General features: G+C 40.5%; 1 protein-coding gene across 1 annotated transcript in view; it reads left to right on the forward strand.

Moving 5' to 3' along the window:
• LOC148019306 (Ribosomal L18p/L5e family protein) overlaps positions 1–23,302 on the forward strand; it is a 35,950-nt gene that overhangs the window by 7,079 nt on the left and 5,569 nt on the right. Inside the window, exon 3 of the mRNA XM_087660906.1 lies at positions 11,539–11,602. Coding sequence (XP_087517032.1) covers positions 11,597–11,602 — 6 coding nt within the window. The 5' untranslated portion in view covers positions 11,539–11,596. The remainder of the gene's footprint in view (positions 1–11,538; positions 11,603–23,302) is intronic.

Consider the following 23,302-nt stretch of genomic DNA (forward strand, 5'->3'; position numbering starts at 1 on the left):
AATTAGCAGAGCATACTACCATGATGTTTGGACACATAAGAGCAACTTCCTTTTATTATTATGTTAAACAATGTTAGTTAAACTTAATCTTTAGCACATAACAAACAATGCAAAAGTCTGTTACTTTATTTCATAATAGTGATCAAAACATTCAATTTGTAGAGTGGTACAAAATCATCTTTTTGTAGAAAAACACTCTCCAACCTAGGATAGGACCTTTCAATCCTGCATGAATGGTTGTGTGTGATTACACTTTGTCTGTGATCAAAAGGGAGATCACAAAGAATTTATTGGCCTAAAGCCCCTCTAAGCTTTCTTGAGCCGCAAGATCCATTCTATATAATAGGGGTCTTAACACTTAGCCCTTTGCTCTCTCAGGTGCTCAAGTGATCAAAATAAAATAAACACCTACTTCCCTTGGGAACATAGGACCCCCACCTTTAGGTGAGTTTTTCCAAATTCTACAAAGTGCTAAGGAGTGTTGGGCTAGGGATCTCGATGACTTGAACCACCACATTCTATAATACATGTATAGGTGTCTTCAGCTTTGTACATACTTAGACTTAGCTGATTCTTCCTTCTACCTTGCGGCACGTTGCCTTTAGGTGGGAGGTTGTTGGGAATAAAGGGCCACTGTGCTTGCACCCCACATGGATGTGAATATACCCTTTGCGGGTATTGTACTATGTTTGATATATCTATCTGAAAAACCTAAAGAGATACATGTCATTGTACCCACACATGCTATGTCTACTCTCTTCTCTCTCAATCTACTACATCTCGATTGAAACATAGAGAAAGCTCCGTCTAGAATCCTTCACTTCACAAAGTAGCAATATTGTGTTCTCTTATAGAGACTAGCCTCTTTTTTTGTTGGGATGCAAGGTAGAAAGTCTAGCTACACCACAATTGCTAAGACTAATGTCTCCATTACTCAATTCACCTTAATAAACAATGTGTGTGTACATTCTGTTAAAATAAAGCAAGATGCAAAAACATCTCCTTTAAAAACAAGTTATTTTATGTTTGAGAAATATATGCTTTAAAAACAAGTTATTTTATGTTTGAAAAACAAATGTTATACGAAAGTTATGACATTTGCACACCTAGACTTCATTAAACACGTGTACTTAGAAAAATTAAATTGTTAATGTTTAAATATAATAAAGTACACATTTTAAACTAGTATTAACTATGTTTTAATAATGAGAATAATTGTTATTATTGATAAGGTATTACATGCTAATTCATAAGTGGAAACACTCCCAAGACAAGCTTATTAGAATTATGTTTGTAGTATAAAACAATAACAAGAACTAGCCTAGTTGATAGTCTCTTAGGAGCTAAGCACACTTGAGTGATGAGACTACCAGGATGGGTGACGTCCCAAGAAGTTTTTCCTATGAGCAAGTGGTGGCTTCTCCCATGCAACCAACATGGCCAATGAAACCTTCATATCGTATTGCTAAGTATAACAAGGCTAAGATACCAAGGTCTATGCCTTGGTCTCCACATTCGTTCATGAGCCTTGGAGGGATGGCATGATAAGTTGCCTATGACTGTGCTTCTTTTTTTCCAAAAAATTTGTAAAAGCTTTTCCTTTTTAGTAATAAAAAAGAAACCATGTTCCAAAAATGGAGCCCCCACCCTAAGATCATCGATGTCATCATTTAAAACACTAAAGACGAACCTTTCTTCCCCCCCCCCCCCCCCCCCGGAGTTGTAGACTCCATCGTGTTGAGTCCAACAAAGCTACTTCTCTCTCTCTCTCTCTCTCTCTCTCCTTGAATCATATAGAAAGCCGTGCCAAAATTCTCCAAACTCTTCTCTCTCTTCCCTACATGGTGCGGAAGCTCTACTTGATTTTATGAGTCTATTCAATAATTTCCAAGAGAAGAGATGTTGTGCAAGCTCTCAAACATGAGGAAGGGCTCACTAGTGGTGAAGCTTAACCTGAAGTTGAAGAACATTCCAAAATTTTCTCTGAACCTATCTAGCCCATAGAACCAGTGGTCAACTGACAACCCATAGTTATAGTCATCCCCCATAACAACAATGGTTGGCCCATAGAGAATAAAAGTGGTGAAGGAAAGAAAAGATATTTCTAAATCTTTAAATTCTATCTCAAGGAATTTCATAAATCCTTCAATCAAGTTATGTAGTTACTCATAGGTCCTTTATTGTAATTAAATAAAAAAGCTCAAGATGTTAGAAAAGCATGGAGGATGAGTCTTTTGTTTCATAAATTATTATGGCTAGCCTTACTCAAATTTACTATTAGAAAACCCAAAAATATACTAGAATTATGGCTTTCTCGAAGGGATAGACTCTGTCTCGAGGATGTGAAAATTTGATGCTTTGCTTATGTTTAATTGACATTTGATTAAAGGATTAATCAAATGTGTAATTAAAAGATGCACATGTGTTGCATATGTGAGGTGCAAGCTACTTTTTCACAGTTAAAGGCCGAAGGACCCTGTGAAAAAGATGGGTGTCAATGGCAAAAGCTGTAACAAGTTACACTTGTTAGATTCTAGGTGAATTTTGGTGTCAGTTTGCCCCTAGGACCATTAATTGGCCATTAGGTGTCAGTGGTGACACGCGGGACTAGGCATTAATTAATGGATTAATGCTTGTTCAAGGATCAATTAATGCGTGGGACCACTTTGGTTTGCAAATGGCCTAGCCAATTAATTTTTGGATGGGCAAGGTCAATTTTCTGGGCATGGATTAAGGGTTGAATTAATTTTCAGAATTAATTAATTCTGAAAATTAATTAAATGGCTGGAAATAGCTGAAAATGGATTAAGAAAGCTGTCACTTGGCAAAACTTTCCCATGCAAGTGGGGGAAAGGTTAAATAGGGTTGAAGGGAGAGGGAAATCTCGTTTTTTTCATTTTGGAGCTGTTGGAAAGAGGTGTTGGATTGTTGCTGCCAGCTTTTGGGGCCAATTCCCAGCCATTGGAGACCATTTTGGTGATGGAGATTGCATATTCTTGACCTTGGGAAGCTGGCAATTGCTGTTGATGCACTTTCTCCTGAAGATCATAGTCTCTAATGCTCCTATTGTTGTTGGTGCATCCGTTTGGGGCTGGTACAGTAGGGCAGCTGCTGATTTTGATCAGTTCTTCGCGACAAATCTCAAAATTTTCTCTCTTTACAGCATTCTCTCATCTCCTTCAGCCTAGGCTCAGCCATTCTCAGCAATTCTCAGTCATTTGGAGGAGATTTCAGCCATTTTTGTTGGGCTGATCTGTAATTTCTGCAGTAAACCCTAATTTCCAGCAGAAATTAGGGTTTAGCAGCCATCTTGGGATCCGTGCCAAAGATTGAAGGCTCAAGGGATTGAAATCAACAGCTGATAATTGAAGATTATCAAGGGATTTCAGGAGCCAGCCCATCCCGAAGTGATTTGGGGCAGCATTTGGCCAGCCAAAGGGTCAAATTGGAGAAGAAGTCATGGGTGAATCAAGGGGCAAATGACCCAAAAGGCTTGCTGGTCATTTATGACAGCAAGAGCAATTGGTTAGCAGGAGGAGATTGAAGAATCTCAAGTTGTACTCCTTCCAATTGAATGAAAGCTAAAGAAATACCGCAAGGGGCGCCAATTTTGGGGCCAACAGGGTGTCTATTGTCCAAGAATGTTATGGTAAAGTGTGTATTTCATTTTATGTGCATTTATTTATTGTTGTAATTAACTCTTAAATCAGGTTATCACCACCCATTCCAAGGAGGAAGGTTGGTTACAGACTATGCATTATATATGTTCAGAAGTGTATTAAGAACAATATTTATATGGTTATATTTGATTTTGTGTTTGAGAATGATAAGATATATAACTTATGGTTGATCCGCTTGACTCATGTTGAACCCTTGAGACTACATGAATGTATTAAACTTATGATACCACTCTCATGGTGCCTGTTTAAGTCCATAGAAACTTCTGTTGAGTTTACATACCATCTTTTCTTTCCCCTTGCAACAAAACCCTCAAGCTGTTGCATATAGATGTTCTCATATAAATCACTATGTAAGAAAGCAGTCTTTACATCCACCTCAAATGGAGCTTTGCTCGTAGAACTATGCATTGTATTGATGTAAGCAAACTCAACCAAGGGCAAATACTACTCATTGTGTCTTGTGGTCTGAAACATAGCACCTTAAAAGATCTAACACTGTGGAATTTGCTTTCTTAGACTGACCATCTATTTGCAGATGGAAGGATGATGAGAATTTCAGCGTGGCATCCATATTCTCAAATAAGCCCTTTCAAAATAAATTGGTTATCAGGGGGTCTCGATCACTAATGATCGACTCTGGCATACCATGATACTTAAAGATGTGCTAAGCTACAAAAGCAATCGTGCCATATTATCAGCCTTTATTTTCTTCCTCACCGGAATGAAATGGGCTTGTTTGCTAAACCTGCAAATGATAGTCCATATCTCATGATTCCTTGTAGGTGTCTTAGGGAGCTTAAAAAATAAAGTCCATTGTAATGCTCTGCCAAGGCCTATTTGGAATAGGTAAGGGCTGCAACAAATCCAATTTCTTTTGCCTATAACGCTTTATCTTCTAGCATATGATGCATGTCTTAACAAACTGTTCTACATCATGCCTCAAATCTGGACAATAAAAGAAATGCTTCACTGCCTTGACTGTAGTATCAATACCTCTTTATCTTGCATACGGAGGAGCATGACTTTGAGTGATAACTCTAGGCCTTAATTGCTTTGTGACACATAGTCGTCCATGCATCATCAGAAATCCATCTCTTAGCACAAAGTGTCCATGCCTTTGGTCATTGCAAAGCTGATTATAAACATTAGCAAAGTCCGAATCAACAACATATTGCTCTTTTATGGCATCCAACTCAATGTGATAAACCATACTAACAGCTGAAATTTATGGTTTCCACCTTATTCCAAGCTGTCATGATGTCTATCTCAAAGGTACTTGTCAACCAATTCAATGCAAACATTTGCTTGAATTGTACCCTCGTTGACTGTGCTCTACCTTGCATCAAAAGAGTGGACCACCATTGTAATGCATTCCCTTTCAAGAAAGTGGCTGCCATTCGAATCTTTGAGGACTCGGTGAAGTTCCCTCTTAAATAGCCTGCATCAAATTGCTGAATGAAAGTCAAAACTTTCAGCCTATCTTGTACACCATTGAAGGACTCAAACTTCACTGCTTTTCTACTCTCACCCCTTTGGGTCTTAAGTTGTCATAAATGGGCTGCTGCAAAAAGGGTGCATTGGCTGTACTTGCATAAAAACGAGCACTATTTGAAGCACCTACATGATCAGCATCAAATCCTTGTGATCCAATTGTCCTTGGGGGTGCCGATACATATCCATATGGCCCGCTTTGTGCCCCAGGCACCATACATATTTTGCTATACATGGGATGAGGCATTACACTTGTATTACCCGGATACATTGGGTGTTGTGAGCCATGCATTGGCTACTGCATGCCATAGGGATTTGTGCCATACATTCCCATATGCGGTACTTGTCCAACCATAGCATGAAAAATGGTATCACCACCAAAGTATCCTTGCTGTCCCATGCTTACATATGCATAATTGCCTTACTGCCCATGTTCCCATGGATTGGCACTACCAAGTTGGCCATGCATTTGCATTTGCCACCCCACAGATACCAACTATTTGTGCTCATCACACATTTTGGGCTCTTTCAAAGAAGACTTAGGCATTTCCTTCGGTTCTTGTGGCTGTTTCGAAGCTATAGAAGGTGTCTTCTTCTCTTTGCCTTTGCTGTCCTTCTTTGGGGCATTCAAGAATCGAGTAAACTAGGGATCCTTTGCCAATTCAGCAAAGAGATTTGCTGCTGTACGCATTCGATCCTTGAAGCTATTATCAAATTCTTTAGCCCCTTGGTGGCCATCGGCCTCTTTATGCATTGAAGTGCCAACATTCGGGACATTTTCCACATTTTCAGCATGCTGTTCATGCTAAGAACCATACGCAACATCGTCATTGTATTTCCCCCTTCACCACGTGATTGACCAAGGAGTGATGCAGTCTCTCCACTTAATCCTATATCACCATGTGAAGACATGCTTGCTGTAATTCAGTGCTGAGAACTATTTCAAATGCAATAGTCCCAAGTTGCAGTCATGTACCACGGGCCCACCGATTCAAAGTATTTGATAGTATCCCGGCAATGGAAACATGTAACCAGCCTTCCTTTCGTGGATGGGTGGTAAATCCCCGATTACAACTTAATAACAACAGCAAACAATAAATGCAAATCTGAAAATACAAATTTACCTATTGATCTTGGACAATGTGCACTCGATTGGCCTCAAAATTTGTGCCCCTTTCCATATTTCATTAGCTTTATTGAAGAAGTTGTTTTACAATGGGATTCTCCCAATCTTCTTTGCGATCCAAACTTCCCTTGCTGTCTAAAGTGACCGGCAAGTCTTCAATCTCTTTTGCTCCTTGATTTGGGCACTTAATTGGTCTTCACTCAGCTCATAGACGATGGAAATGCCCCAAATTCAATGGCTGATTAGTCCTCCACTTGAATTTAGCTGAAATTCAGCTTCAGCTTTGAAAAATCCAAGTCTTGGAGCTTCCTATTTTTGGCATGCTTCCCGAGGCAGCTGCTTAACCTTAATTTCTAATGTAAATTAGGGTTTACAGTATGGAAATTTGCAATTTCTCAGTCTCCAAGGGTCCAAATGCTAAGATCTTCGGAGCAAGGCTGTGAAATGGGTGGGAGATATGAGAGAATGCTGACGAGAGAAAAAATTCAGACTTTCTTCACGATGAACTGAAGAAAATCTATCATTTACTGGTGCTGCCCTATCTTAACAGCTTGTAGATGCATAGAATGGAAGAAAATCAGTCATTTACTGCTGCTGCCTTATCTCAATAGCGTGTAGATGGTGTCACCTGATGTTGATTGGTCTTCTCTTGCTGTTGGCTTTCTCACAAGGTCCTCTAATGGCTGCAAATCAAACCAGGATCATCTCCTCTCTCTCTCTTGCAGACTGAATACACTAAAAATGCCTCTCTCGAGCTTCTAAAGACGTTTTTCAATCTTGCATGGGCATTTTTGACAAGTGGTAGCCTTTCCAAATGGTTTTTTTAGTATTATTCATAATTAAATATTAATTTTCAGTCTTTAAACACTAAAAATTAATCTAATAATTATTTCGGTGCCTTGAAAAATAATCAGACTAGCCAATAATTAAATTGGCTAGGCAACTTCCATCCCTGAGTGTTTGTGTGCCATCTTTGACCATCAGAGTGGTGTTAGGTACCATTAAACGCCACTTCTCTAGTGTCACCAACTAACACTTATGACGAAATGAATGACCTAGGCCAACAATTAGCACCAGATGTCACCAAGTACATGTGCGGTATAACTTATAGCAACTTTCGCCTTTGACATCCCATGATTTCCTTGAGTCCTAGGCTCGTAAATTTACTCTAACCCCAATTATAGCTCACATGTGCAACATTTACTTAACCATATGATTAAAAATTAATCCAAATGTTTAGTGAGGTTTCAAAAATACATATCCTCATGACATGGTCCACAATATACAGCATGAAAAACTTTGCAAAAGCTAATATATTTCATCCCAAAATTGGGGCATAAAGCATGTGCAATCACTGTCCAAGCATATGCCAATGATTTAGTACCAAATCAGTATACCCGAAGACATCAATAGGAAGCATAAATTTGTACCAAATGCCCTCCTAGATATTGTACCTGTAACTTGCAATTTTATTGCAGCCAATGACAATGTTGACAAGTCCAAATCCAAGCTCAAAACATCCCCATAATCACCTTCGAGTGCATAACATCCATGATAGACATCAATGCATCATAGAAAGAACCTGAAATGGTAGCCATAAGCATCAAGCATATCATAATCCATGTGAAATGCATTCAGCCTTGTGTATTTCAGCATGCATATCTCTGTCCAAACTAAGCAAATGGAGGCTCAAATCAGTGCCAAAATGATGGCCAATCAATAGGCAAACATCCCCAAGGTGTCCAACATCAAAGGAGCATGAATAGACATCACATAAGCATCACAATTGAGCATGAAGCATGAAATCAGGGTGCTACCCTATAATTCCAACTTGTAAACTTGTAATTTCAAGCCCTTGACTGAGAGTGTGTAGCTCAAAGCACAATGCCAAGTCAAAGATCAAGGCCAAGAGCCAATGGCAATCATCTAGGAGTTGCAAATGAAGTGTGTAAGTGACCAATGGTTGCCAAGGAGGACGTGCCGATCACAACTTGTGTAGGGCTGCCTGTAAAAATGACACAATTTGCGTGTTGTTGTCCTAGAGAGCCAAGGGCAATGATGAGCACCAATGAGGATTAAGAGAGCTCAAAGGGGTCCCAAAGAACACTCTCACAAGGCTTCGATAGGCATACATCAACATAGATGAGAGTAGGCTCTGATTTGAACCTTCATAGTTTGACCATGGATGCCAATCCTACAAGTATTGAACTATGTGCTGAAACAATGTCGGGGAGCTCCTCGAGATGTCCCCAGCTTTGATCCGAGTTTGAAGTGAAGGATTCAATATGGAGCTTCCTCTATGCTTCAATGGAGATGCAGTAGGTTGAGAGAGAAGAGAGCATGTGTGGGTACAATGACATATACCTCTTTAGGTTTTTCAGATAGATATATCAAATAGAGTACAATACCCAGAAAGGGTATGTTCACACTTGTGTAGGGTGCAAGGACGGTGGCCCTTTATTCCCAACACTTTGCTTATGTAACTTGTGCTCTTGAACATAACCACTTTGAAGTTCCCTTGGAGGATTCATCTCCAAAGTAGACTCCTCTTGATATCACCACTAATTCCTTTAAAATCAAAAGAGGCTACCGTGCATTTTCATGAAGAGAGTTTTGGTCATTTGCTTATCTTTCAAAGCCTTAGTCACGTTCTCCAACGTCGCCTACTTATTGAACCAAGAGCTAGCAAGCACTCTAAAGCCCATTCTTTCAACATTGGTTTGTCTGTTTGTGTAGTAAACCACCTTACTTCCTACAATCGAAATCAGCCTTGAATGGAGCCATTAGTATCTTAGCATCAAGACTTGCATACTATTGGTTCGATTGATCTAGGGGTATTCATTAATATTGGCAAAGGTGTTTTCTTTTTCTTGGCTTCCCTTAGGGATAAATGCTTTCTTCTAGAAGTTTTCAATTGGAGGTGTCCTAAAGCAAGTGCTCTTAGAAACTTCTACCTTCCATTTTATTATTGAAGATTTTCTAATTTGAATTATGGACCGACTACCATCAGCCACATCATCCTCAAAATTGCCTTTGAACTTACTTCAACCAGGCTTGAATCAGAGTTCTCCAATGTATAGGACATCAATGTCTAAATGTTCTGGTTACTTCTCACATCAGCCACATCATCCTCAAAATTGAATTATGGACCGACTACCATCAGCCACATCATCCTCAAAATTGCCTTTGAACTTACTTCAACCAGGCTTGAATCAGAGTTCTCCAATGTATAGGACATCAATGTCTAAATGTTTTGGTTACTTCTCACATGTTCCAAAGAAGGTACGATGTATTTATGAAAGGATTGGTTACTGGGAAAATATACAGAGGCCAACTTAGCCCCTTTGTGATGTTAGGAAGTAGAAGATTCAAGAGATAAGCAAGCAACTCTGTGATCTCCATCCACACTACACACTTCCTCTTTAGCCCCTTTGTGATGTTAGGAAGTAGAAGATTCGAGAGATAAGCAAGCAACTCTACGATCTCCATCCACACTACGCACTTCGTCTTTATGCAATCGTGTCCCATCTCGACTTGTTGCCATGGCATAACATACATTAGATCCAATCTTGAGAAGCATAGTCCCTATGATGGCACCCTCTATGATGCCACCTTCTAAGTTCTTGCCAAGTACCAATTAAAAGAATCTCTTTGGGGCCCTCGTGCCAACACCGTTTTTGTAGCCTCCTTGCGAACACCGCTTCAAAGAATCCCCTTCCTGCATAATATATTTGATTGGCTGCATCATCACCCTTGAGGATGTTGTTGAACCATATTGTAGAAGACCAAGGTTGATTTAGAGCCGAACCTAAGTAAATTGGCACATACCTTATCTAAATCCAGTGTGATTTTCTTTGACGAAATCATCCTTCTCCTTCTCCATGTTCCCTTGCAAAAACACAGCCACTAGTTCCGAGACCACTTACGTGTTAGCCTTAAGACGAAAATGAATATCCTCCTTTAAGTTGAGGTGCTGGTTGTCAAGTGCATGCTTTTTTTGATGGGATTGTTGCTGTAGTAATCTAGACTATCCTCCTCTTGCTTTCTCTTGTGTGAGATTCTCGATTCCCCTTTGGCTTGATTAGAGTCGCGTTCTCATCCACGCTCTCCTCAAACATTGCTGAGTTATCTTTCTTCTCTTGTTCAGCATTGCCAATGTCATTGCATGCAAAGCCCCATGCCGAGCTTAGTGTGGGAAACTTTGTCCTGTATGATCTTTAATACACACGCACAAAATAAAAGCCACTTCTCCACTATACTCATCCTTCCTCTCTTCACTCTCATAGTATTTTTAATTTTTCAATTCACAAAGATAGAAATGTTTAGAACTTGTCATACTTGATACACATCAGCTAACATGTATCGTTAGATATAATAGTAACTCCTTAAAAAACAAAACATGACATAACTAAACATAAAAGTTTTCAATGCATTCTCCTAAATACACACAAGACATTTTATCTTGACTAATTAAAAATTTATACTTTGAGACAAGTTTTACAATTAATAAAATTTTATCCTTAGCTAAAATTCTTCGACCCCATCAACATTCAGTTGCTATATCCTCCCCTTTGAAGACATGTTCTCATAAAAAAATAGGATTTCTTTACCAAGAAAAAGAATATCCTTCTAAAATTCCTCTCAAAATTTTAAATGATTTCCTTAACTTCAACCCCAATAACATTCAAATGCCATAGCCTCTCCCTTTTGAAGTGGGGTAGGCTAACAAAAGGCCAATACGCCAGCACCTCGAGTTCAGAGAGAGAGAGAGAGAGAGAGAGAGAGAGAGAGAGAGAGAGAGAGAGAGATCAGTAGAGGGTAGGCGCCCTCGATTGAGTATAGCGACTTCAAAACATCAGCAATGGAAGTCGGCATCAGCGAGCCATTTAGACTTCATTGGTAGCGCCATCTCGCCTCTCTCTCTCTCTCTCTCTCTCTGTCTCTCTGTGTGTCCCTGTCTTCTTTGTTTCTGGGGATTATCTTCATCCCTTATTCGTACTGGAATGAAATAATTGAATTGTGTCCAGTACTGACTTGCTATTGAGAAAATTAAGGTAACAACAAGAGTGCATTGTCTAGTATACTTTCTTAGGAGCACTTTGTGTTCAGCTATAGATTGTATGATGTCTTAAATTTGACGCATATCTCAAATCTTGTTCCCAGTGAATTTTTGTTCTCTTTTCGTTATATACTTTGACAATGTGTTGAAAGTCAGTTTGTGCTTGTTTTGATGTTGAACAGGAACTTGATATATTTTCTACTGTTGGGCTACCTCGTTTACTGGTAGTGTTTGGAAATTATGTCTGTGAGTCTCCCCCGCACCCCCTCTCTCTTTCTATTTTTGTCCTTTCTCAGTTTAACATTGTTCCTTACTCATAGTTGCCTGAGTTTGAAACATATCCATCTTTCGTCTGCTAGGTCAATCTAGGTGTTAATGTAACTTTGTTTCATCCTTTATTTTTCACACTCCCTTTCACCTTTTAATCAAATACTCATAACACACTGCTTTATAATCTAGTTTCTCTGTTGATAAAGCTCTCAAGATTGGTTGGGTTTACTCCTATAATCATCTCTTAAGAAATGACAGGGTAGGGGGAGGTGTGTTTCATTTGTATGAGTTCTTTGATATATTTTGATATCCTTAAAGATTTAATCATTCTTTAATTCATCCATCTCAATGCCAGATACCAGTAGCAACCTCCGCCTTATTACCTTCTAAAAGTATGTTGGTAGGTTCTAAAATTGGTAATGGCAACAGCAACATGAGACTCCACCCAACACTTCTTAGTAGATCCATCTTTCTTTTTCAACATTGTGTGGGCCAGACTTGGCCAGTACATCGAATAGTGTATGGTGCTCTACCTCCTAGACTTTTTGTGCAACTTGTGCACTTTGGAGGGATCAAATGTGCAGATATATCTTACTGACACTGCCAAGATTAGAATGAATTGACTATTGAATCAGCGTCCTTCATAAAAAATGACTGGATTGTCGAACCTTGACTTTGAGCAGTTCTCCTAGAATCATTTTTGTAAAATGGAAGTTTCATAATTCTCTTGGTGATAATTACGTTGATGTAGCATCCTTGGCCAAGGTTTATATCTGGTTGTTCTCATAAACCTGCATCTGACACACAAAGAAAATGTTTATGCAATGTCCATATTTGAAAAACATGACACAAAGAGAACTAGTTCAAGAAGCTTGTATGGATTTATATTTTGAGCAATCTATCCCTTTTATTGTCTTATGTCATCAAAATCCAGACTGTTCAACGAAACCTAGCTGTGATTCAATCCATCGCTGTAAAACCAATTTATCAAACAAGTGTGGTTCAATTCAAGTGACCTTGAGCCCGAGGTGTCAACCTGTCCATTGTAGGTCTAGCAAGCTTCATTGGCCATAGCTGAATTAAACTAGGGTAGTGAGCATTTTTTTGGCTCAATCATGGTTACCCTTCAAGTTTCTATTATAGCTCAATACTGTTGAGCTTGGATGTTTATTCGATTGTAGTTCAATCACATCTAAGCTTGGTCTATACATTCAAGATATTTTCCTTAGTACATGGATTAACACTTTTTTATACAATAGGGTTAGTGGCACTTGTCAGAGTGCAGCGATGCGAAAGCGTAGGACAAAGACTGAGAGAGAGAGAACACAAAGAGAAGAGAGAGAGAGAAAAGGAGACATCTCCGTCGGCTCGAGCACAGTTTGTCTCAGACAACAAATCTCAAGATCAGAATCTGAATAATGAATACTGGAGTGAGCCACGAAACTGGCTATAAATAGCTGAAACAATAGGAAATAATTGGAGTAGGTCGACTGTACCAGCAAATCTGGCCGATTGTACCAGAGCCCTGCCGTACTATTGACGTGGAGCCTGCTGTCCACCAACCTACTGACGTGGAACCTGCTGTCTGCCAACTGTCTAGGAAATGATTGTCTAACACCCCCTCTCAAATCCTGGATGGATCAAAAGACAGAGGGATCTGGAATGCTGCCGAAGAAGAGTTTAGGGAAGTGCCTTCATAAACAAATCTGCAAGATTATCCTCCGTCTTGCAGTACTCCACATTAATGGTCCCATCTAGAAGCTTCTCTCGAATGAAGTGATATTGGATCTCAATGTGCTTCGTCCGGGCATGGAATATTGGATTCCGGACCAAGGCAATGCAACTCTCATTGTTGCACCGCTGAAGAGTAGGACGAGTCTGGGGGCAGCCAAGCTCCTCCAACAATCTCCGAAGCCACACAATCTCACATGTGGTGGAAGACATAGCCCGATACTCCGCCTCAGTAGAAGAAAGGGCTACCGTGGGCTGTTTCTTGCTACTCCAAGAGATAACACCTGTACCCAAGATAAAACAGTAGCCTGTAGTAGACCGCCGGTGGTCTACATCTCCAGCCCAATTCGAGTCACTCCAATCTGCAATAACCAAATCTGTAGCATCTGTACCTGCGGGATAAGAAATCCCTAAGTTAGAGGTTCCTCTCAAATACCGAAGAATTCGCAGGGCAGTCTGCTAATGCACCTGTTTGGGTTCTGTCATGAACCCTGCCGAAAGACCCACAACAAAACAAAGATCAACACGAGTGTTGAGAAGCCAATTCAAGGATCCAATCAATTGACGGTTCCATGCACGCGGAGCGTGCTTGAGGCCATATAAGGCCTTCTTCAACCTGTAAACTTTGCCATTCGAGGATCCAAAGCCAGAAGGCTGCTCAACATAGATCTCTTGCAAGTCACCATTCAGAAAGGCCGACTTCACATACAACTGATAAACAGGCAATCTCCTATGGCCAGCCAAGGCAAGAACAGCTCGAATAGTCGCCATATGAGCAGTGGGGCAAAAGTATCATGGAAATCAATGCCTGGGCGCTGAGCAAAACCTTTAACAACAAGGCGAGCCTTGTGCTTGTCCAAAGAACCATCGCTAAGGTACTTGGTCTGGAAGACCCACTTGACACCAATCACCTTCTTGTGAGAGGGACGAGGCACAAGAGACCAAGTGCCATTCCTCTCAATAGCCTCCAACTCGGCTTCCATGGCCTTCCGCCAATGATCAAACAGCAAAGCCTCCTTCACTGAAGTGGGCTCTCGATCTTGCATAATACGTGTCAACAAACAATAGTTGGAGCAAACAAGCTCCGAAGAATGTGCGTGGTTCCTCCGTGACCTGCGCGGTTCATCCTGCGGTTCCCACTCCTCAGGGACCCCCTTGATCCCTAAATCTCGGAGGGTGTCACGAGCCCAACGAGGAGGAGGACGAACATCTCCTTGCCGCTCTCCATATGCTGAAGACTCGGGAATATCCACCGGTGGAAGATCTCGGGGGTGGCCGGTGGTAGAGAAGACTCTGAATCCGAAGAAGAATCTCCATCAAGAGGCTCTGGCTCCAAAGAAATTGTCTCGGGAGTCCAACTCTCCCCTGGATCTCCAAGGACGGGGTGCTTCTCACTCCCCTCTGTGGCCGGTACTTCCACAAACCGCACATCTCGGCTCGTGTAGACATCCCGCTTAACGGGATCAAACAAACGATAACCTTGGGATTGGAAGCTATAGCCAACAAAAACCTGTCGTCGGGAAGCCGCCTTGAACTTATCACGCTGCGTCTTCGAAATGTGCAATAGGCATCATACCCAAAGATCCTGAAATAAGAGACATCAGGCTTAGTCCCGAAGTAAGCCTTAAAAGGTGTCATCCTGTCAACGGCCGAAGTGGGAGATCGATTAAGGATGTGAATTGCGGTAGCCATTGCCTCGGCCCACAGAAACTGAGGTGTCTTGCGGTGCTCCATCATGGTGCGTGCCATCTTGAATCACACTTTGGTTCTTCCACTCCAAAATGCCATTCTCTTGGGGAGTGTTGGTGTTAGCAAACTCTTGGTGAATGCCCCTATTTGCACAAAAACGAGCAAACTTATTAGACATAAATTCACCTCCCTTGTCTACATGCAAGGTCCTTGATTGCCGGCCAGAACGATTCTCCTCAAAGAGAAGCCAATCCTTGAAATGAGAGAAAGCCTTCGACTTCAAAGTCAAGAAATAGGCCCAAGTCATCTTGTTGTAGTCATCTACGATCAACATGAAGTACAAGCTCCCCTTCAGGAACTCTGTCCTCATCGGGCCACAAAGATCCGTAGATACAAGCTCCATGGGTGAAGTGGACCGCTTAGAAGTTCTGTTGGGAATCACATCTCGATGCAGTTTCCCACGAATGCAGGAGACACATGGTTGATGGCTCACCACTATGTCCGGCAAGCCTCAGACAAAGGACCCTCGTGACGCCTTCTGAAGGTACTTGTAGTTCAAGTGGCCAAACCGAGCATGCCATAGCTTGGACTGTGTCTAAGAAGTAAGAAGAAGAGAAGTAAAAGCTGAAGAAGACTTCAATTTGTAGACTCCATTCTCCTCATACCCTGTAGAGAGAACCTTCCTCGATCCATGATCAAGGACTTGAATAGTATTATTGTCAAACTTTTGTTCTCAATAAAATGCAATAAGTAGAAGTTGAAACTTAAAGGCCTAGGACCATATTGAGTCTACATGATTAACCTCCACCAAGAGGCCAAGAGCACAAATCTTATGAACGGAAAGTAAATGATACCCTAATCCTGGCACATGCAACACCTCAGAGGTGTGGGTACTACCACGTCCATCTGGAATAAGCTGTATCTTACCCCACGCAGCAATAGACACAGAAGAGTTGTCTCCAATGAGAATCTGCCCACGCGAAGGTCGCAAATGGGTAACGCCAATGGAAGGAGTCATGTGCCGTGAGGCACCGCTGTCCATAATCCACTCTCGAGCCTGGGGAGCTGTCATCGTAGCATCAGAAGTTGTCGGTGTAGAGTCCTCAATGATTGCTAAGTGTAGAAAAGCACCTGATGAGGGTGCAACCATCGCTCCAGAGTCCTTTGTGTCCTTCTTGTCTTTGTTGGGGCAATCCTTCTTCCAGTGACCGGTCTTGCCACAAATATAGCAAGTTGATTCCTTTTCCTTGTTCTTCTTGGATTTGTTGTCCTTCCTCTTCTTCTTTTGGTCCTTCCCCTTCTTCTGAAAGACTTGACCAACCAATGCCTTCGATTTGGAAGCATTCTGTTGCTTCAATTGTTCCTCCTGGTCCAAGACCATAGGAACCAACTCTTCCCACCGAAGAGTCGACTCCCTCCCTGAAGCAATAAGAGCGGAATAAAAAGTACCGAATCGTGGTGGCAATTGGGATAGTAAAGTGATTGCGATGTCTTCATTAGAAACAGGCTTTCCCGCATTTTGAACCTGCATCTGAAGTTGCGAAGCTTGTTGATGTGTTCCCAAAGCGAAGAAGACTTATTCATGGACAAAGTCCGCATCTGCACCTCCAAAGAAACCCTCTTCATCAGGGTCATCCGGTTGTACATCTGATCGAGCTCCAGCCATATCTCACGAGCCACCGTCAAGTGCTCGATGTGATCTATCACAGTTGTGGTGCAAGACAGAAACAGAGAAGATTGAATCTTGGCATTTAGTTTGTCCCAATGAGACCGGGCCTTTGTCAACTCCGTAGGAGCATCAGAAGAGAGTTTGAACTCATCCCTCACTGAGGGCCTGTTAATCTCCTCTATCACCAGTTCCGCCAAATCATAAGACTCTAAAATGGCCAACATCATCACCCGCCAGATGCGGTAAAGGCCAAAAACGAAAATCTGCCTTGGTAAGCGCAACAGTAAAGGGTTGGAAACAAGCGGATTGTCCTGTTTGACTCCAAATGCAGGGTCTACAGCACATGTGGAAGGTGCCCAGTAAGTTTCATTGCGGACAGCATGCTCCTCTTCAAGATCTCTAGCTCCCATGCATGGCTTTGATACCATGTGAGAGTGTGCAATGGAAAGAGAAGTGAACACGGAGAGGAGACAAAGAGAGAACGCAAGAGAGAACTAACAATGTGAATGTAATGGCTGAAGGTACAAGGCTGCAATAGTTAGCCCTAACATGCAGCTCTACGCATTAGTGTGGGTGTGAGATGGTACCAAGGGGGGATGAGAGAATGAGGAGGGCCAATAATGGATAATAAGAGTGGGAGGGGAAGCTGCCTATGCATAGGCAAAAAGTTGCAAAACCCTAAAAATGGCCAAAAGTTCCAAAAAATAAATGCACTAATGTGCCCTCCATCTAAAGTGTCTAAAACACAAAATGATAGACAAATACAATTTCAAAGCTCCTAATGTTCTCGTTTGACTCAGATTGAGGTTCATAGGCAAGAGATGACCACACAAGGCATACATGATTGCTAATAGGATCCAAGTCGACCACTCTCTAATGAAGGAAAATGGATAACTATGCATAGATGCGTATCTACAAGAACAGAATGCCAATGCATGGGGTAATGCAAGGGGCAATGCAAAATGTCATGTTCAAGTAAAATGCTATACAACAATGCAACTTAGATAAAATGCCCTTGCAAGGGAATTGTTCACTTGCCCTTGTTCTTTTAAAATCACGATCATCAAGATACAAACGAATAATGGTACAAAGGTATGAATGACCAAGATCTTATAAGCACGAAGAGAAGAATACCACTCCTTGTCACCACCAGACGATGGAAGGAGAAGAAGTAAGATTGTGATGTCAATCTCAAGAAAGCAAGATCTTGGGCTTTGGAGGAGAAGTCTCCATGTGTGTCCAAAGTGTGAAGGCCCATTAAGGAAGGGCAACCAAGGTAAGGAGTGCCGAATGATCCAAGTCTGCCAATCAAACTTATAGGTTCTATAAGGGTTAGTGCCAAACTTAAAATACAAGTAGCAACAATACCATGTAAGACCATGAAATGTGCATACCTAAATTTAAATGAAAAGTGCTAGCGGATGATTTGTGTTGGGTTTTGTAAGGATGTTCTCATTACCAAAAGGTAGGCATGCTAAAGATATAGATGGTAATTTCAAAAGAGAAGGGGAATCAAGAAGTCTATCCTTAAGAAAGACAAGGAGTGCTTGAGGACCAAAAGCCAATGTAGTTTTGTTGTTGGACCAATATGATAACCCCTTGGGTGTAACAAGGGTGGACAGTCTAGAAACCATGTGATGAATGGGTCTCCCCTGTTGAGGTGGAGGATGATCTCTTAGTTGCTGAGGTGGGGCAAAAGTGCCCTTGTTTGATGTGCTCGAGCTTCTAGGTAGGTGTTGGGAATAAAGGGCCCTCATGCCTTTTATATGTGCTCGGGTGTGAACACACCCTTACCACACTTGTAATTTCATATATATATATGTGTGTGTGTGTGTGTGTGTGTGTACATATATGTATATATATATATATACACAGATATAGATACACACACACACACACACACACACACACACACACATATATATATATATACACGTGTATATATACACATGTGTATATATACATATATATCTATACATACATATATATATAGATATATATATATATATATATATATGTATGTATAGATATATATGTATATATACACGTGTATATATAAGTACTGATTAATAACGCTTCATGAGCAAGCGGAACAATCATGATGATAAACGATTGTTGAATCTCTTTCATATATTCTGAACAATCCGCTTATTGGGCAACAATTTCAAATTACTGGGCAACATATATATATATATATGTATATATATATATACATATATGTATAGATATATATGTATATATACACGTGTATATATAAGTACTGATTAATAACGCTTCATGAGCAAGCGGAACAATCATGATGATAAACGATTGTTGAATCTCTTTCATATATTCTGAACAATCCGCTTATTGGGCAACAATTTCAAATTACTTTTCTTGAAGTAGAAAAAATTCTATATTTTCTCCTGGGTTTCCTGCTCATTTCTTTATTATAGACAGGTAATAGCATTGATGCGTTACTCAACAATATGATACCATAAGTGTGTTTGATAATCGATTTGATCTAGCCGGCGGAGAAAGTGACGTCCGTCATAAAAGATTAAGAAATTTGGCAATTAGTATTGGAAAGACAAATGCAAGGTCGGTTAAATTAGTAAAGCGTTATACGAAATCTTTTGATTTCCGAAGAAAAATTATTAAGGGATCTATGCGGTCGAGAAGACGAAAAACGTTGATTTGGGAATTGTTCCAAGGAAAGACTCATTCGCCTTTCTTTATGAGACTTATGGAAATTCCACATGTATATACATGGGTATATATACACATGTATATACATGTGTATATGTATACATGTATTATACATGTGTATATATACACATGTATTATACATGTATATATATATATATATATATATATATATATATATATATATATATATATATATATATATATATATATATATATATATATATATATACACATGTGTATATATATACATCTACACACACACACACACACACACACACACACACACACACACACACATATATATATACATATATGTATATAGTATATATATACATGTATATATATGTGTGTGTATATATATGTGTGTGTGTGTGTGTGTGTGTGTGTGTGTGTGTGCATGTGTATATATACACATGTATATATATCTAAAAACCTAAAGAGGTACACTCTCGTTATTGTACCCACAAGTCGAGTTCACTCACTCTCACACACACACACACACACACACACACACTCTCTCTCTCTCTGTGTCTCTTTGCTGTTATCAAGCACTGCGTGTCTCAATCCTCGTGCCACTTGTGAGCTCAACAAACTGGTATCAAAGCTTTAGCCAAGGTGTTCACACTCCTCAGAGTCCGTGCGAGATATCTCTAGTGTTTTGATCGCGCGAAATCATCATGTTGCCACTGATTTCAAGCATGTGTGTGCTGCATTGTCAGTTGACAGCCCAGAAACCCTAAATCTGCACAGGCGACAGGTCGATTTTTGACTTGGTAGGCAGGCGACAGGTTGTTGTGAACCAGGTGACAGCAGGCGATAGGTTTTTCAGGTCAGCGATTGGTCATGACTGAAAGCGATTAGCTGGTGATAGGTTCCATGGCATCAAGCAACAGCTTTCTGCAAGGCAATAGGTCACGACAGCAGGCAGCTGGTCAAAGGGAGTAGATTCGTCACTTTCCAGGCATTTTTTAGTTATTTTTTGTAAAATTACTGGAAATTTTTCTTTCTCCCTATGCTGGATGTTCGCGTGCATAAGCACAGTTTCCAGATTTGTGTAATCTTGGCCCAAAAATTTGGGGCTTTTTCGGAATTAGGGATTGTAATGCAGAGCAGGACGATTTGTCTCAGAAATTGCAGGAATTTACAACATTTTGTCTCCAATATTTGGGTCTTTTCATGTACATGCAAAAATTGGGCTGAAATTTACCCAATTTCTCGACATTGATGCACATTGGACCTTGTGCAATTTTGGGCTTTTGCTGTTTGGGCAAAATTTGTGTGCCTTTGGCCATTTGATGTACATGCGGGTTTAATTCCATGCAAATTGGACACCTAGCACTTGGAAAAATTTGGGGGTTTTGCTAGAATTGCTCTATTTTGGCAAAATTGGCCTATTCTATGCATGTCAGAGACAATGCAAATGTATGGTTGATGCTTTGAGCACAAAAAATTTGGGGCTTTTGACCGTGCATGTCAAATTTTATGCCCGTGGGTACATGTACCATAGAAATTGCAGCTAAAATTTGGGACTTCTCATGCAATGCGATGTATTTGCCCTTGGAACAGCTGTGATTAGTTGTGGAGTGCTGTAGCACATGGTTTGGTGCTTCTGAAAATTTACTTACAGATCTGAAATTTTTGCTTCTAGGTGATCACTTATTATTGGTTTGTACTTATTTGTACCTTGGTCACTTGTGTGACAGTTTGGGTTTGCATTTGCTGAATTTTTTGTCACATTTGGGCTGAAGATCATAGCTGGCAACAGTGACAGCAATAATCTCATGCACATTAAGAAGCTTGAAGAAGCACATATCTTTGTAGTCTAGCAAAAATAGTGCTACAATATCCTGTTGTAGAAGAAGTAGGCAAAGTCGATTAAGACCAAAGGGGCAAAGCCCGAAGACATGGAACAAGAAGATTGGAATGAGTTAAATGAGCTTGCACGCTCAACCATCGAGCTATCGATTTTTGATGCCTTGCTGTTTAACATTGAAGGTTTGAATTTTGCATATGCTATTTGGACTCAACTGGAAGAACTATATGCACAAAAGAGTGCTGCAAGCAAAGTGTATTGGCTGAAAAAGCTTATGGATTTGCGTATGAAAGAGGGTACAGCAATGTCTACTCACTTGAGTGAGTTTAACTCCATTTTCAGCCAATTGGTTGCCTTGAAGTTCTTGATTGATGAAGAATTTAAGGCTACGTTCTTGCTTTGCACTCTACTAGAGAGTTGGGATACATTTAGGATTGCTATGAGCAATTCTAATGCGATCCTTTTGTATGCTGATGTAGAGAGTGCTCTACTCATGGAAGAAATGAATTGGCAGAACAATGCATCCAGTAAGTATTCCAGTGCTTTGTATACTAGGGGCAGATCATAGCAGAAAGACAAATTTGATAGCGAGAGACACAGTAAATTACATGGCAAGGATGTGGAATGCCATCATTGTAGCAAGAAGGGTCACTTTAAATGTGACTACTATAAACGGAAGAAAGAGAAATAAAAGGGCAAGAAGACATATGATAGCAAGGAAGAGAAAAAAGAGAGTTAGTCTAAGAAAAGCAGTGTCAAAATTGAAGAGGTGAATATAGTCACTCATGATAGTGACAGTGGAAATGACGTACTCTTGGTCGCTTCACACTTTAGTGCACATGCTTTGCTTGAGATACAGATGATGACATGTATACTTGGATTCTCGATTTAGGTGCTTCCTTTTATGTCACCCCTCATCGTGAGTGTTTCTTTGATTATACAGGGGATCGACATGGTATTGTCCATCTTGGGGACAACTATAAATGTGACATTGCAGGTATTGACAGTGTGCAGTTGTAGTTTAAGCATGGTTTTGTCTTTACACTTCAGCATGTATGGTATGTATCTCAGCTCAAGAAGAGCTTGATTAGTGTAGGGCAGCTAGATAACGATGCCTTTGGAGATGGAAAATGGAATATTTATAAGGGATCTAGAGTGATTGCCAGAGTTTGTAAAAGCGATACCTTGTATCCTCTCCATGTATCTAGTGTGAGTGATCATATTGTTGCCATGACCGATCAGCTAAGTGTTTCTTTGTGGTATAGCCGGTTGGGACACATGAGTCAAACTGGAATGAAAGTGCTTTCTCGTTTGGGTTACTTGCCTAGTCTCTATTATGTTGATTTTGAGCATTCCGATCATTGTGTTTACGGTAAACATGCAGAGACATCTTATAAGAAGTCTCTTTCACTGAAATCTTCTCCTCTAGAGTTAGTACATTCAGATGTATGTCAGATGCCAGGATTATCTTTAGGAGGAAAGAAATATTTTGTCACATTTGTCGATGATGCTACACGGAAGGTATAGGTTTATCCTATTCGTAGTAAGGATGAAATGCTTGACAAGTTGAAAAATTCTTGGCATTGGTTGAAAATCAGAGTGATAAGACACTTAAGTGTCTTTGCTCTGACAATGGTGGGGAATATGTGTCCAAAGCCTTTTAGGCATACTGTGACAGCAAAAGGATAAAGAGCAAGCTCACTGCTTCTCATAATCCACCCCAAAATGGCGTTGTAGAGCGTATGAATCCGACCATATAGGATAAGGTCCGTACGATGCTGTCTCATGCTACATTACCCCATGGTTTTTGGGCGAAGGTTGTTATGACAGTCGTATACTTGATTAATCGGTCACCAAACAGGTCTTTGGGGAGAAAGTTCACCAAGAAGTGTGGTCGCGCAAGCCACCTTCGTATGTACACTTGAAAGTGTTTGGCTACGAAGCACCTGTGCGTATTCATAAAGAAAACCATAGCAAACTTGAGCCAAAGTCCTATAAATGCATTTTCCTAGGATATGGTGACGAGGGTGAAATGGGGTATAGATTATGGGATTCCGAGAAACGGAAAGTAGTACACAACAATGAT

This window comes from Lygodium microphyllum, chromosome 20 (assembly GCF_053477565.2).
Source record: "Lygodium microphyllum isolate KBCC chromosome 20, Lygodium_microphyllum_v1.1.10, whole genome shotgun sequence".
In the NCBI taxonomy this organism is placed as follows: Eukaryota; Viridiplantae; Streptophyta; class Polypodiopsida; order Schizaeales; family Lygodiaceae; genus Lygodium; species Lygodium microphyllum.